Source organism: Tachysurus fulvidraco, chromosome 3 (genome assembly GCF_022655615.1).
Source record: "Tachysurus fulvidraco isolate hzauxx_2018 chromosome 3, HZAU_PFXX_2.0, whole genome shotgun sequence".
In the NCBI taxonomy this organism is placed as follows: Eukaryota; Metazoa; Chordata; class Actinopteri; order Siluriformes; family Bagridae; genus Tachysurus; species Tachysurus fulvidraco.
Genome location: NC_062520.1, coordinates 2,112,829 through 2,127,820, shown reverse-complemented (window position 1 = coordinate 2,127,820; position 14,992 = coordinate 2,112,829). Strand labels below are relative to the sequence as shown.

At 41.2% G+C, this 14,992-nt stretch overlaps 1 protein-coding gene across 2 annotated transcripts in view; it reads left to right on the top strand.

The window, feature by feature from the left end:
* Window positions 1-14,992, top strand: part of LOC113649752 (dipeptidyl aminopeptidase-like protein 6) — a 243,028-nt gene that overhangs the window by 38,183 nt on the left and 189,853 nt on the right. The window contains exon 1 of one of the 2 annotated variants that reach the window (XM_047811453.1): window positions 978-1,280. The exons of the other annotated variant lie outside the window; for it this stretch is intronic. Coding sequence (XP_047667409.1) covers window positions 1,227-1,280 — 54 coding nt within the window. The 5' untranslated portion in view covers window positions 978-1,226. Of the gene's footprint in view, window positions 1-977; window positions 1,281-14,992 lie in introns of those variants that run through there. 2 annotated transcript variants of the gene reach the window in all.

Genomic DNA, 14,992 nt, shown 5'->3' with positions numbered 1-14,992 from the left:
CCTTAGTCCAATGTGTTTGGGGGCCGCTAGTTTGCCCGACATTACTCAAAACCTACCTCTTCCGGCACTAAGCCAGCCTTATCTAGCTCGCCTACTCCAAGAGGGTAAAGAGTTAGTGGCCGCTCCTGATTGGCTTCTCCGGTTTTAATGCACTTTAAGCCTTGCAGCTACACTCTGCAGCGCTGTCCATGGTGCTGAATGCCGCCGTTACTTCAGAAACACTGAATTCCATGGGGCGAAGAACGCTTTTGTCTAGCTTGTGGACGAAGGTGTTGTGCCGCCATCACAATATATATATGTGTGTGTGTGTGTGTATGTGTGTGTTGACCCCCTGTTGGAATGATTACTCACACTGTCACGTTGTTTTGTGAAAAGACCGTAACGTTTCCACCACGCTGCCTCTCGGCTCTTCCTGTCTCTTTCCTGCAGTACTGTTGACGTTCTGTTTATTGCTCGTCATCCTGAGGACTGCTGAAACATCAGGAGATGTTTAAATATTTCTATTTATTTATCCTGAATGTTGAGCAGTGACATGTTTACTGCAGTTTTACACTTTTAAATATTTATTACAGGAAAACAACAGCAGAACCTGCTGAGCATCAGGAATAACACACATTGTGTGTTGCTGTTACGGGATATGAACCAGTGATTATGTGGAGTAATGAAGAAGTCACTGAATCCATCCAGAAGATGATGATTTTTGCAAAGCAGCACATCCCTGAGAGTTTTATTCCTCTCACACTACGCAGATTTGCTAATGATTACAGTTGTTTGTTAAGTAAAGAAACACAGAATATAATCCAAAATCCATCCAGGAAGAAGTTACCGTTAAATCTAATAAAGCCACAACTCGTTTGTTTGTAGGACGTTTGTCGATTTATTTATTTCTTCAGTTCTTCGTGTGTTTTGGGCGGTAGCTGCTCTACTCCGTCATCAGTGGGATGATTATGCAGCGGGACTGCACGCACTCCGCTCTGTCTAGTTCATGCTGCTGTTGCTTGCAGGGGAATCGCTTGGCAGGATAACAGACGTGGAGAGAGTGTGTGTGCAGCGTGGACCTTCCTGTCACACATTCCACATGAAAAATATCGGATTTGGAAAGCGTGTTGTGATTTAAAAATCAAAGAGAGACGCAGAGAAAAAGCTGAGAGGAACCGTGAGAGAGGAGAGAGAGGGAGAGAGAGAGAGCGAGAGAGGGAGGGAGAGAAACCAGGACAAACCCAGGCATGATGAAGGAGAAGAGTTTAATAGAGACGGCTAAAATGCAAGGCAACATGATGGTGAGTGATATTAATAACTCATCATTAACTCATCATTAACTCATCATTAACTCAGCACAGACACAACCACTGCTCATGGGTTTGATTAAAACTAATTTATTGTTTTATTGTTCATTTTTAGTTCTTTTCCACAGGACATGTCTTTACACACCACACTAAGTGAGATGTTGTAATAATGTGATGGACGTGTTGTTTAATCGTCTCTAATATACATGAAGATGTCAAAAGATTTAAATAAAAACTTTGTTTAAAACAATCAGGTTTGAACAAACAGACAGGTGGAAATGTATTTATTTATTTATTTATTTATTTATTTATTTATTTATTTATTTATTTATATAATTAATTGCACTTTGTTTCGAATCTTTAAAAATGAACTATTAAAGTTATGATATTTAAGGTATTATATATATATATATATATATCGGAATAAACTTGTTTATCTGGAATAAACACCTGATTATTTTTTGTTTTGATCATTTTTTGTTGATTGTTAGTAAAAAACATAAATATAAGTGTTATTAACACCATCATTAGGATCAAACAGAATGTTAGAGTACTCAGTTAATGACTTCCTGAACTGAATCTCTCTTGAGGTGTGTGTGTGTGTGTGTGTGTGTGTGTGTGTGTGTGTGTGTGTTTGTATGAAGGGTTGTGTGTGTGTATGGAGGGGTGTGTGTGTATGTGTGTGAGTGTGTGTATGGAGATGTGTGTGTGTATGGAGGGGTGTGTGTGTATGTGTGTGAGTGTGTGTATGGAGGGGTGTGTGTGTGTGTGTGTGTGTGTGTGTGTGTGTGTATGGAGGGTGTGTGTGTTGTGTGTTACACTTGAACTTGAGCTAATTTTTGCTTTAAACAAATCTACAGTGTAGTGACCTCTGACAATTTATCACTTATTCTTCTAGTGTGTTAGTGGAAATGGTGGTGTGTGTTAGTGGTGATGGTGGTGTGTGTTAGTGGAGATGGTGGTGTGTACAGTATTAGTGGAGATGGTGGTGTGTGTTAGTGGAGATGGTGGTGTGTGTTAGTGGTGATGGTGGTGTGTGTGTTAATAAAGATGGTGTGTGTTAGTGGAGATGGTGGTGTGTGATGGTGGTGTGTGTTAGTGGTGATGGTGGTGTGTTCTCTGACCTGCTGTATAGTGATAGAACCTGCTGTATAGTGATAGAACCTGCTGTATAGTGATAGAACCTGCTGTATAGTGATAGAACCTGATGTATGGTGACAGAACCTGCTGTATAGTGATAGAACCTGATGTATGGTGACAGAACCTGCTGTATAGTGATAGAACCTGATGTATAGTGACAGAACCTGATGTATGGTGACAGAACCTGATGTATGGTGACAGAACCTGATGTATGGTGACAGAACCTGATGTATGGTGACAGAACCTGATGTATGGTGACAGAACCTGATGTATGGTGACAGAACCTGCTGTATGGTGACAGAACCTGATGTATGGTGACAGAACCTGCTGTATGGTGACAGAACCTGCTGTATGGTGACAGGACACGTTCTGGGCCACGCACTAGTTGACTTTTCTGATAAAATAGCAGCGACTTGCCCGAGAGCTGAAGCCGTATTTTATCACTTCATCACTTTCTCATGTAGGTGATATTGTGTTCTGAGGGAAGGCGTGACCTTTGATTTCACTGGTCTCCATCACTGGAAAAGATGCCATTAAATATTCACCCCCTAAAATATAGATCACCACATCAATAAGCTGTTCATTTGAAGGTCCGCTGTTGCTATGGAAATGACAACTTATTACAATGAGCACATTAAATCTAAACAAAACTGTGCGCTGCAGTTGTGCAGAATTTGTTAAGACCCTCTGACCAATCAGAATGCAGGACTAGAGACAGCTTCAGGACATGAACGTAAGCTCTGATTGTGAGACTTTTTTAATCATGTCAGCTATTAGCATTATTATTTCTATTGCAGGATGAGAAGATGAAGCAAACACAACTCCTCTGTGTGTGTGTGTGTGTGTGTGTGTGTGTGTGTGTGTGTGTAGCCCTAGTTTTAACCGAAGCAGTGGTGTAATCATCTCTGTCTAATCACACTCGTGTGTGTTGATGAGGAAAGAATGATTCATTTCGTACCTTCAGCTTCTTTAATCCTCGTCTACTTGCTCAGTGAGGCGGCGGCTCGGTGGCTGATTAACTGTAACTGCACACACACACACACACACACACACACACACACACACACATGGTCATAGAACATCCTGTACAGGTCATGAAACTGAGCTCAAAAGCGCTGCCCTTTAACCTCATGCTTCCCTCAGTGAAGCTCCTTTTCTCCTCCCAAACCTCATTTACAACCTTTCCTTTACTACTGATTTTACCTGGAGCCTTTTCATTGGCTGAGACACTGTGATGTCATCAGTTTAGCCAGTAGCAGGAGGAAAAATGTAGAGGAACTCACTTCCATTAGATAGAAAAGAAAAACTGCGAAACCTATTTTTCATTATTTTATAAATTGCTGAAATTTCAAATGATCTTAAATTTGCCCTACTATCTCAGATACTCAGATTACATTATCTCAGATTTCAGACTCAAAATTCTGACTTATCCTCATTTTTTTTACATATACCATGAAAAATCTGACTAAAGTCGGTGTGTTTTTTAGAGAGATCGTTTTAAGATTTAATGTAGAAAAGTCAGAAGTTTTGGAAATAAGAAGCTAGATTTTGGAAATAAAGTCAGACATTTTAAAAATGTTCAGAAACAAATCTGAATTCTGAGATAAAGACTTTAAACATTTTAGACACAATCTTTTGATAATAAATTCAAGGTTTATAGAAGTCATGAAGCGGTTTGTTTACATGTTGATATACGAGTTTAAATCATGAAGCTAATAAACTCAAACTTTGAGAATGTTCATGTTTTGAGATTGGAAACAGACTCGCCTCATGTTTAGCAGCTAACAGCTAACAGCTAGCTTCTGTCGGACAGAACCTGACGTATGGTGACAGAACCTGATGTATAGTGATAGAACCTGATGTATGGTGACAGAACCTGATGTATGGTGACAGAACCTGATGTTTGGTGACAGAACCTGATGTATGGTGACAGAACCTGATGTTTGGTGACAGAACCTGATGTATGGTGACAGAACCTGATGTATGGTGACAGAACCTGATGTTTGGTGACAGAACCTGATGTATGGTGACAGAACCTGATGTTTGGTGACAGAACCTGATGTATGGTGACAGAACCTGATGTTTGGTGACAGAACCTGATGTATGGTGACAGAACCTGATGTTTGGTGACAGAACCTGATGTATGGTGACAGAAATTAATTTAAATCATGAAGCTAATAAACTCAAACTTTGAGAATGTTCATGTTTTGAGATTGGAAACAGATTCGCCTCATGTTTAGCAGCTAACAGCTAACAGCTAGCTTCTGTCGGACTCAGTTCTGTGCTGTAGTAGCTTTAGGACACAAGATGTTAAAGACCTGAGGTAGAAACTCTGTGGATTATTGGACTCACTGTGATTTGTTCACCGGCAGAGTCCTGGAGCAGGATGTTTGTAGTCAGGTTAAAAGACTGATGAGATCAAACCTTTCTGTTCCTCAATCTTTTTGTTAGAACAATTTTGAAGATCCTTCAGTATGGATTTGATTCTTCTGGGCTTGGACTGTGGAGTTGAGTATGTGTTCAGCAGGATGATCTACAGTACTGACGGCTGCTCCACCCAATCTAATCACAGCTATTAAAATTTCACTACATCTAATCAATCTCATGACTGTTATGTGTGATGGATCTTATCTCCGTGTTTACACACATCTCTGCACCCAGGTTTATCAATCTGAACAGGAAATGAGCTTCTCAGAGTGAGATATGAGAATCTCTGGACTGTTCAAAGTGCTTTTATTTTCATCCACAGATCCTTCATGAAAAGGGGTCTGTGAGTCTCTACGTTGTTTCCTGATGAGCTCTTTAAACACAGCGCTGTTATCAGTCGGGGGCTGTTAATGTGCTTCTCTGCTGAGTTTAATCGAACCGGTGAATTACTGACAGTTTCCGAATGATTCACTGGAGTTAGTGTTTGTCTGAATCCCAGGTGTTTGTGTTTACATCACCAGCACAAGTGTTTGATTCACTCATGTCAATGTTTGAATAAATCAGTCGGGTGAGTATCTGAATCACTGGTGTCAGTGTTAGAACGAATCAACAAAGGCAGTGTTTAAGTGAATCAATAGTGTCAGTGTTTAAATGAATCAATGATGTCAGTGAGTGAATAAATCACTTGTGTCAGTTAATGAACGTATCAGTCGTTGTCATTGTGTTGGAATGAATCACTGGTATCAGTGTTTAAATGAATCAATTGAGTCAGTGTTGGAATGAATCACTCATGTCGTTGTTTAAAACATTCACTTGTGTCAGTGTTTGAATCACAATTATCAGAGTTTTGGATCAATGAATCACTCACACCAGTGTTTAAGTGAATCATTCATATCGGTTTTGGATTCGGTTATAAGTGTTTTTTTTAAATCAGTGGAGTCAGTAGTTGAATCACTGGTGTCAGTGTTAGAACAAATCAACAAAGTCAGTGTTTAAGTGAATCAATAGTGTCAGTGTTTAAATGAATCAGTGATGTCAGTGAGTGAATAAATCACTAGTGTCAGTTAATGAATGTATCAGTTGTGTCATTGTGTTGGAATGAATCACTGGTATCAGTGTTTAAATGAATCAATGATGTCAGTGTTTGAATAATTCAATGATGTCAGTGTTTAAATGAATCACTTGAGTCAGTGTTGGAATGAATCACTCATGTCAGTGTTTAAAACATTCACTTGTGTCAGTGTTTGAATCACTAGTATCAGAGTTTAGGATCAATGAATCACTCACCCCAGGGTTTAAGTGAATCAGTCACCAAAGTGTTTAAGTGAATCACTCACCCCAGTGTTTTCATGTCAGTGTTTAAAACATTCACTTGTGTCAGTGTTTGAATCACTAGTATCAGTGTTTACGATCAATGAATCACTCACACCAGTGTTTAAGTGAATCACTCATATCAGTGTTTGATTCAGTCTTAACAGTGTTTTATTAAATCGGTCGGGTCAGCATTTGAATCTCTGGTGTCAGTGTTTAAATGAATCACTCATATCAGTGTTTGATTCAGTCACGTCAGTGTTAGACCGAATCACCCATTAGAGTATTTGGCCGTAGCCTTTCTCAGTGGAGCCTGTCGCTGTGTCCGATGCCGTTAGAGTCAGAATCAGGAGGCAGATGGTAAACAGTTGGAGATGTTCCTCACTCACATTTAGCTGAAAGATTTGAAGTGAAGTCTGGAAACAGAAACATTCCCCCTGAGTCAATGTGCTGCTGCATTCAGAGATGAATCACATGATGTGAAGCTGCTAGACGTGAGAGATTGATGTACAGGTGAGTAACACGGCTAATATCACTGAAATAGTATTAAATTCTGAGAATAATCCTGTTAAAGTTTTATACCAGTACATCCAAGGAAACCATCATTCTGTCCATAAATTAGTCTACTCTTTATCTGTGATGTTGCTTAGCAACCAAAGCACACTACATTGTGAATTGTTTTTTTATATTATTAATAATAAATGGAATTACTTCTGGACCACTGTAAGCCATTGAAAGTGTGTGTGTGTGTGTGTGTGTTCCTGTGATTTTTATAAGCTTTTATTTTGTTTTATTCTGCCTCACCTTCTCTTAAATAATGCTTTATTATAAGATGATTTCCAAGAAAATCTCTTATACACAACATTCATTCATTCATTCATTCATTCATCTTCTACCGCTTATCCGAACTTCTCGGGTCACGGGGAGCCTGTGCCTATCTCAGGCGTCATCGGGCATCGAGGCAGGATACAACCTGGACGGGGTGCCAACCCATCGCAGGGCACACACACACTCTCATTCACTCACACACACACACACACACACTACGGACAATTTTCCAGAGATTCCAATCAACCTACCATGCATGTCTTTGGACCGGGGGAGGAAACCGGAGTACCCGGAGGAAACCCCCGAGGCACGGGGAGAACATGCAAACTCCACACACACAAGGTGGAGGGGGGAATCGAACCCCCAACTCTGGAGGTGTGAGGCGAACGTGCTAACCACTAAGCCACCATGCCCCACCCCAACAATCAAACAAAAAATAATATTGAAAATAACCGATCAAACTAGAAACTAACCAACACCAAAATAACCACTGAAACTAACCCTGAAACAGCTGAACCACTGTTGTAGGTGACATTAAAGCCTGTATCAAGGTTCTGACACAGCAGAGCTTCTACACATCAGGGGTTTGGAGCACTGAGAAGTCTGATTGTGGAAAACACAATCAGATAAATGTTGTATATTTGTTGTATATTAAGTTCCCTGCACTAACAGCGCACTCTGACATGCTAATTGCTAACGGCAGCTGTTTAGATTTAACTACAAAACATAATTGTACCCAAAACAACACGTTTGGGTCACATTGCTTTAGTTTCATGTATCACTTCAAATCCTGTGCAGTCAATGAGAGGAAAATAAGGTATGATGAATACTCCGAGGTCTACTAAAATACACACACACACACACACACACACACACACACACACACACACACACACACACACACACACACACTCCTAACCTGTTCTGAGAAACAGTGGCATGTTTAAAGGTCACTATAAATCCCAGTCATGTTTGTGCACTTGCTCTCTGCACTTCACCTGAGTCTGATTAAATAAAGCAGCTCGATATCTCGTCCTGTTCATCACACTGTATGAGATCCCAGTAATCTTTATAGCTGATTATTGAGCCATTGTCCTGTGACTAAAGATCACTTTCACACATGTGCCACATTCTACTCACATCAATCTGCAGGAAACAGGAAATCCACTCTGAACACAAACTTTGTTTACATTGACCTAAAACAAAGATTCTTTTCTTTTCATTAGCATTAGCATTACAGGGACTGTAGCTGTCCTGCGAGTTTGCTGTCATCCCATTGGTGAATTTTAAATGATTATAAAATCATATGTTTCAGCATTGAACTGTGAGTCTGGATCTCATTATATTAGGGAAAAAGCTGCTATACATCATTTTATCTGCATGACTTATTGTTATACATGTTGTGTATCAGGGGGCACGGTGGCTTAGTGGTCAGCACGTTTGCCTCACACCTCCAGGGTTGGGGGTTCGATTCCCGCCTCCGCCTTGTGTGTGTGGAGTTTGCATGTTCTCCCCGTGCCTCGGGGGTTTCCTCCGGGTACTCCGGTTTCCTCCCCTGGTCCAAAGACATGCATGGTAGGTTGATTGGCATCTCTGGAAAATTGTCCGTAGTGTGTGAGTGTGTGAGTGAATGAGAGTGTGTGTGTGCCCTGTGATGGGTTGGCACTCCGTCCAGGGTGTATCCTGCCTCGATGCCCGATGATGCCTGAGATAGGCACAGGCTCCCCGTGACCTGAGAAGTTCGGATAAGCGGTAGAAGATGAATGAATGCTTAGTGTGTAGTTCAATTAGTTCGTTTGTAGTTTGGTTGGTTACTTTGATTGTTTAGGTTTTTTTTATTAATCTGTTATTTTGTTGAATCCTGTGTATGTTGTTCCATCTCCATGTGGGTTTCCTCCACCTCCAAAACTCATGGTAGTAGGTGCATTGATGTGTGTGAATTTATGTTTGGGGATTCACTGTGAGCCTGACGTTTTTATTTATTGGGAGTATTGTATTGTATTGTATTCATTTATTTACTTAACTTCTGTCTGTTTATGTGATTGACTATGAGCTGAATATTGCTCTGATTCAAGGCTCAGCACTCTCTCTCTCTCTCTCTCTCTCTCTCTCTCCCCCGTCGGAAGTAATTAATCACGTTAAAGCAGGCCTGCAGGGTTTCAGGTGAAATGAGTTTAGAGCATGGCTTTATGCCTCTGCATGTCCACAGCAGTTTAGTGAAGCTGCTGCATAATAAATTATAAAAACACTGTTAGTGACGCATGCGGTCAAAGAACTCCTGAGCTAGCTTTAGCATTAGCATTCTGCCCGTGCAGCTTTTCAGCTGTGATCGAAACATTGACACCCGTTTTTTAAGCCTCAGACACAGTCATCCTCTCAGCAGGGGGATGTGCTGCAGTATCCATATTTAAGATAACTGCTGTGTGCTCAGGAGGAGACATTGTTACTGGTAGCACCGTTACGATTGCATTTAATAGCAGGAACAGTGATGGGGGTTAGATGTTCTTCCACCACCAAAAAGCATAAATCAATAGAGGTGAAGATTTAAAAAAGATTATATTACTGTATATGTTACAAGGCCAAAAGAAAACGTTGTTTTCAAGGCCAAAAGAAGTGTTTTTTTTTTCTTAAAAATATATTGTGAATGTGACTTTAGTGTAAAATCTCATACACTGTCAGGATTTATCTAATGTTTAAAGCAGAAATAAAGAGTGACTGTGAGGAGAAGTGAAGGTAAAAGAAAAATATCATAGAAGAACTACTTCCTGTATTTAGGTTCATGCCAGTGTTGGTTTTAATCTCGCTCAGTGTATGGTTGTATGGTTTAGAGTATTTATGTTCACACTGGGAGAACTGGTTTCAGATCAGGTTTTAAGCTGGTAATTGGTGTGTCATGTTCCAGCAGGTCTTCCAGTAAGAGAATTAGCTTGGATAGACAGCTAACGGTCTGCTACGTGCTCAGGAGATAACAAGCTTTCTGCCATAGACAAGACCTCACGATTATTTGAACTGGGAGCTTAACTTACCAATTAGTGAGCGCGAGATGGCACTGGAGCTGAAATGACGTCCGTGTGGAGCGTTAATGACGAGCTTCCTCATTTCCCTTAGCCGTGCTCATTAAGGATGCGTTATCATACACAGAGCTCTGCCACTTAGCTGTAGCGTAATTATGGTTTATATCCTGATCCCTGAGCTAAGGATGATAACTCAGGACATGTGGAAACGTAGTGTAACCGCTTCAGATCATTGGACCAGCGAGGAGATTTAACTCTTCTCCAGGGCATTACACCTTTCGGGCTTACTCCACTATCTCCAACATCTATCTACCTGTCTGTCTGTCTGCCTGTCTGTCTATCTGTCTGTCTGTCTGTATTCCTCTCTGTCTGTCAGTCTGTGTGTCTGTCTGTCTGTTTGTCGGTCTGTCTGTATGCCTGACCAACTGTCTGCGTTACTGTCTGTCTGCCTGTGAGTCTGTCTGTCTGTCCGTCTGTGTATTTGTGTGTGTTCCTATACAGTTGTGTGTTTTAGTATAAGTGTGAGTTGTGTAAAAATGAGTCTCTACAGATGTCTTCATGTTTTTTTGTAATTACCTGACAGTGGAGTCACAGCTCTCTTTTGTGTCCTGTGTGTTTGTGTATTTCTTGTATGTCACACTTGTCTCACTACACTCCAGTACTGTTTTGTGTTGTAGCAAAATCCTAAAAACCACAATTTGCTCATTTTCCTCGAACTATACGTGTTTTGATATATGTGTTTTGTTATAACTCACTAATTTTAGAAATGAAACTAACAAACTGTCACACGGGGAGGAGGGACAGAAGTGAGGCGATGTCCTCCATGGAAAACCAGGACGTGAAGTGGCATCCCCCACTGGAACAGGTGCGGGGCGATGCTGCAGGACACCAGAAAAAAAAAGCCAAAATAGGGATAGTGACATCCTCTGCAGAACAGAAATAAGGCGACGTACTCCGCGGGAACCCGCAAGTTGAGCGGCATCCCTTACCGGATAAAATGCGGCCCGATGTCATCGAAAAAAAGGAAAAAGTACAGGGGGAAAAAAATATGCTCCCAATAAGCCGGTCCGGGATACGCAGGATAGTTTCAAATAAATAGGTTTAATAACTTAAATACATGAAACAGGAACATGGACAAACCACACAGGACAAAGGACGAGGGTACACGGATGATGATTCCGCGCTGCCATCGGCAACATGGCACGGTTAAATAGACATGACAATGAACACAAAGGGAAGAGGTGTGCAGAGACGGGGAGGAGTAAACAAGGGCGGGGCAGACACGTGGCACAAAGGATTTGAAAACATCATAATAAATAATAAGTAAAAAATAAAACGCCAAAGCTGGTGGCTGCAAAAAAATCTAGGACATATGTAAAGAACAGACGCGTGCTGAACAAATCCTCCAGGACTCTTGAATTTTCATGAAACACTGGCAAACAATGAAGAAAACATTTAAAATATTTTCTTTGTCCTATAATATGAGCTCAGCTCTCTGTTACTCAGACTCAACACACTCAGAGGAGAGCACTAACACACCATCTACACTATGAGCTGGAGTAGGCATGATCTTACTACCTTAAATGTCATGTACAGAACATATGCAAGATTATATTTATATTTTGGAATACATTGACTATAAAAGTGCATGGCATGATCAAATTAGATTCAAAGGTCAGAATCACCTGGAGAAAGAAGAAAGAAAATAAAACAATGTCTTGAGCAGAGAAAATAAAACGCTCAGTTATGGCGGGAATGCTGTATTGATGTGCTTGTAACCTTTGTCTTCCCAACGCAGGCAGATCGTTTGATATTCAACTCTGGCTTTTCTTGGCATTTTGCAATCTCTCGTTAACCTTCAGCTGGCATTCAGATTCCGCCGGTTCTATCCCGAGACCTTGATTATCCATCTGTGTGTGTTTTTCAGTCCTGATAGGAGCGCACCCAGGGATCTGCCATATTTCTTGAGCTTTCCTTTTCACTCATCTTCATTTCCAGCGTGTTCATTTCCTCTTTTCTTCTGTCTCTGAATCCACGTCCTTCAGGAGGGATGCTGAGCCTCGGCCCGTCTCGCCGGGGAGCTCGATATCTGTGTGGACTTTTGATGAGGAACTCTGAGTTTACTCACACAGTCTGATGGTTTAAAGGAAGTGTTTCAGCTCGTGGTACCTCAAAGATTCAGCAGAGAATCCTAGCTGTGCTTTTATGCAGATACTTCAAGTGTCCGCAGTAACCACCTGTGTTTATACAGCCTGCAAAAAAAGTCTGAAATTCTTTTTTTTAAAAATGGAGGCCTTTGAGAGAGGGGTTTAGTATCAGAATTTACTTTCAGGCAATTTATAGTTCCATCCCAGGTTATTACATTATGGCAGCTATAACACATAGAAGTGTAAACTCTTCTGTCCCGAAGATCTCAGGAAAGTTCCAGCTTTACTTCTGACAGATACTGGAGACTCCTTCAACTAACCTTCTTTCACGTCTGTAGCTGTTGCTATAGAAGCAATAACAATAACTCATCAGAATGTGCACATTATTTATAAATAAAGCTGTGATTTTTTTTATACTATCTTGCATTTGGGCCTGTTTTTATCCCCACATTCCTGACAGAAGGATTCCACCATTTAAAGACCAGCAGGATAGCTTTAGCCCAAGGGTCGGCAACCTTAAACACTCAGGGAGCCATTTGGACCCGTTTCCCACAGGAAAAAAAACACAGGGAGCCACAAAACCCATTTGACATCTAAAATGAAGAGAACGCTGCATATATTGTTTTTTACCTTTATGGAAAGTAGAGAAAAAAAACTGTAGTGTGTTGTATTTATGAAATCGATGAACTGCTACCGAGTAAACAAAATTTTATTTCTGCAAGCAAACAAAAATATTTTGAACCGTTTGAACTAACCTTAACAAATAAGACGCTGGGTTGAAGGTTACTTTAAATAAAATGTTCAATGTCTAATTGAGTCCTCTTCATATTCATGACCAGGGCTCTCAAGTTTTGAAGACAGGCAAGCGTGACATCTCCAACCCCCCGTAACCCCAATTGTTTTTATTGGTTGTTGCGTTAAATCTTTCCAAGATAGTGCTATTTTCTGATTGGCTGTTGTGTAGCCTCTTTTTTGATTGGCTGATAAGTGTCGGGCTCGACTAAGGACTGAGACGCGTTTGATTCCTGCCCGGTTCCATAGAGACAGCGGTGCGGACTGATACGTTTTGGGCGCTGCGGATTATTAAATATATGATAAATAGTCAAAAAGTTTGTCTGTGTGAGAAATACGATGTGTGGCAGGAGAGCGTGACAAAAGACACAAATGCGTGACTGTCACTCTCAATGCGTGACACTTGACAGCCCTGCATGACATCAAAATTTTAACTTGCCGGCTGCAGCAAACCAAAACTGCGTCCGCTTCTGTGTGTCGGATTTCGCAAGTCGGCGGTTATGACGCATATTTTGAGTGACAAAAAATTTAAACACGGTTTATTTTAATGTTTCAAGAGCATCATAATCTTAGAATTTAGAATCATTTTTTTTAAACTAACTAAAATAAAATACTTTTAAATTAAATATTTATTTTCCAAATCTACAGGGAGCCGCAGCAGAGGGATGAAAGAGCCACTTGCAGCTCCGGAGCCACGGGTTGCATACCCCTGCTTTAGCCTGTACCGGCTTATTGTGGGAGCATTTTGTTTTTCCAGAATGTTTTTTTTTTCTGTGGACTTTTGTTTTTCTTTGTGTGTGTGACATCGGTCCGCTTTTGTTCTGGTGAGACATGCTGCTCCGCTTCCGGTTTCCCGCGGGGGATGACACCTCACTTCCTGCCTGCGGATGATGTCACAGCCTGGTGTTGTTTTGTTTTTCTCTGTGTCCTGTGGCATCGTCCCACACCTGTTACGGTAGGGGATGTTGCTTCACTTTCTGGTTTCCCGTGGAGGACGCCCCACTTCCTGTCCGCAGGGGGTGTTGCAGGCCCCTATGTTTTTGCCCTAGGGATATTTTTGTTTATTTTTTTGCCCGTGGTGGAGGACTTTCCCCACCCTCCCCCCTTTCTGGTTTTCTGGACGTGGGTCTGGCCGTGGTGTGCTGGGGGCTGTGCTCGGCCCTTCTGTTCGGCTGTGGACGTCGCTCGGTCCTTCTGTTTGGCTATGTGCCTTGCTCCCCCCACCTGCCTCGCCATGTGCCTTGCTCCCCCCACCTGCCTTGCCGTGCCACGTTGCCTATGGCGGTGCGGAATCCTTGTTGTCCTTTGTCGTCTTAACATGTTATGTTAAGTTGTCCTTGTCCCTGTTTCGTATGTTTTAGTTAATAAATTCAGTTTATTTTACGCAATGCTGCATTTGGGCCTGTTTTTATCCCCGAGTCCCTGACAGTTACGTAAATCTGAACTCTGTCTTCTTTCTATTTAAATGAACATGTGCATGATCTTTACCTTCTGTTTATTACAGTTACATTAGTTGAAGAGATGTTTCATGCTGGATAAAAATATTTAAAGAAGCAAATAGAGAAACGTCTCAGAAGAAAAGACCCAGTAGGATTTGTGTCAGTCAATAAATGTGTCCTGTTTGTTTCATTCGTTCTCTCTTGAGCAGGAGGAGGGAAAGTGTGTGAGCTCAGAGTGATGTACTGTTCCTTTTCACTTCAGAGTCTATGGTCATATTCACATAACTCCTTTAGAGTTGTGAAACATGAGCTTGTTTCTGTGAGGTGGAAAATCACTGACAGCCTCAGAGCACAAACTTCCTTACGTTCCAGCCAGGACTGCACTGGGAGACGCCACACAAACAGAAGGGGGAAGTGTTGGGTTTTAAAGGAACAGTAGTGATTAGTGATGGGTTTTAAAGGAACAGTAGTGATTAGTGATGGGTTTTAAAAAGGATCAGTAGTGATTAGTGGTGGATTTTAAAGGAACAGTAGTGATTAGTGGTGGGTTTTAAAGGAACAGTAGTGATTAGTGATGGGTTTTAAAGGAACAGTAGTGATTAGTGTTG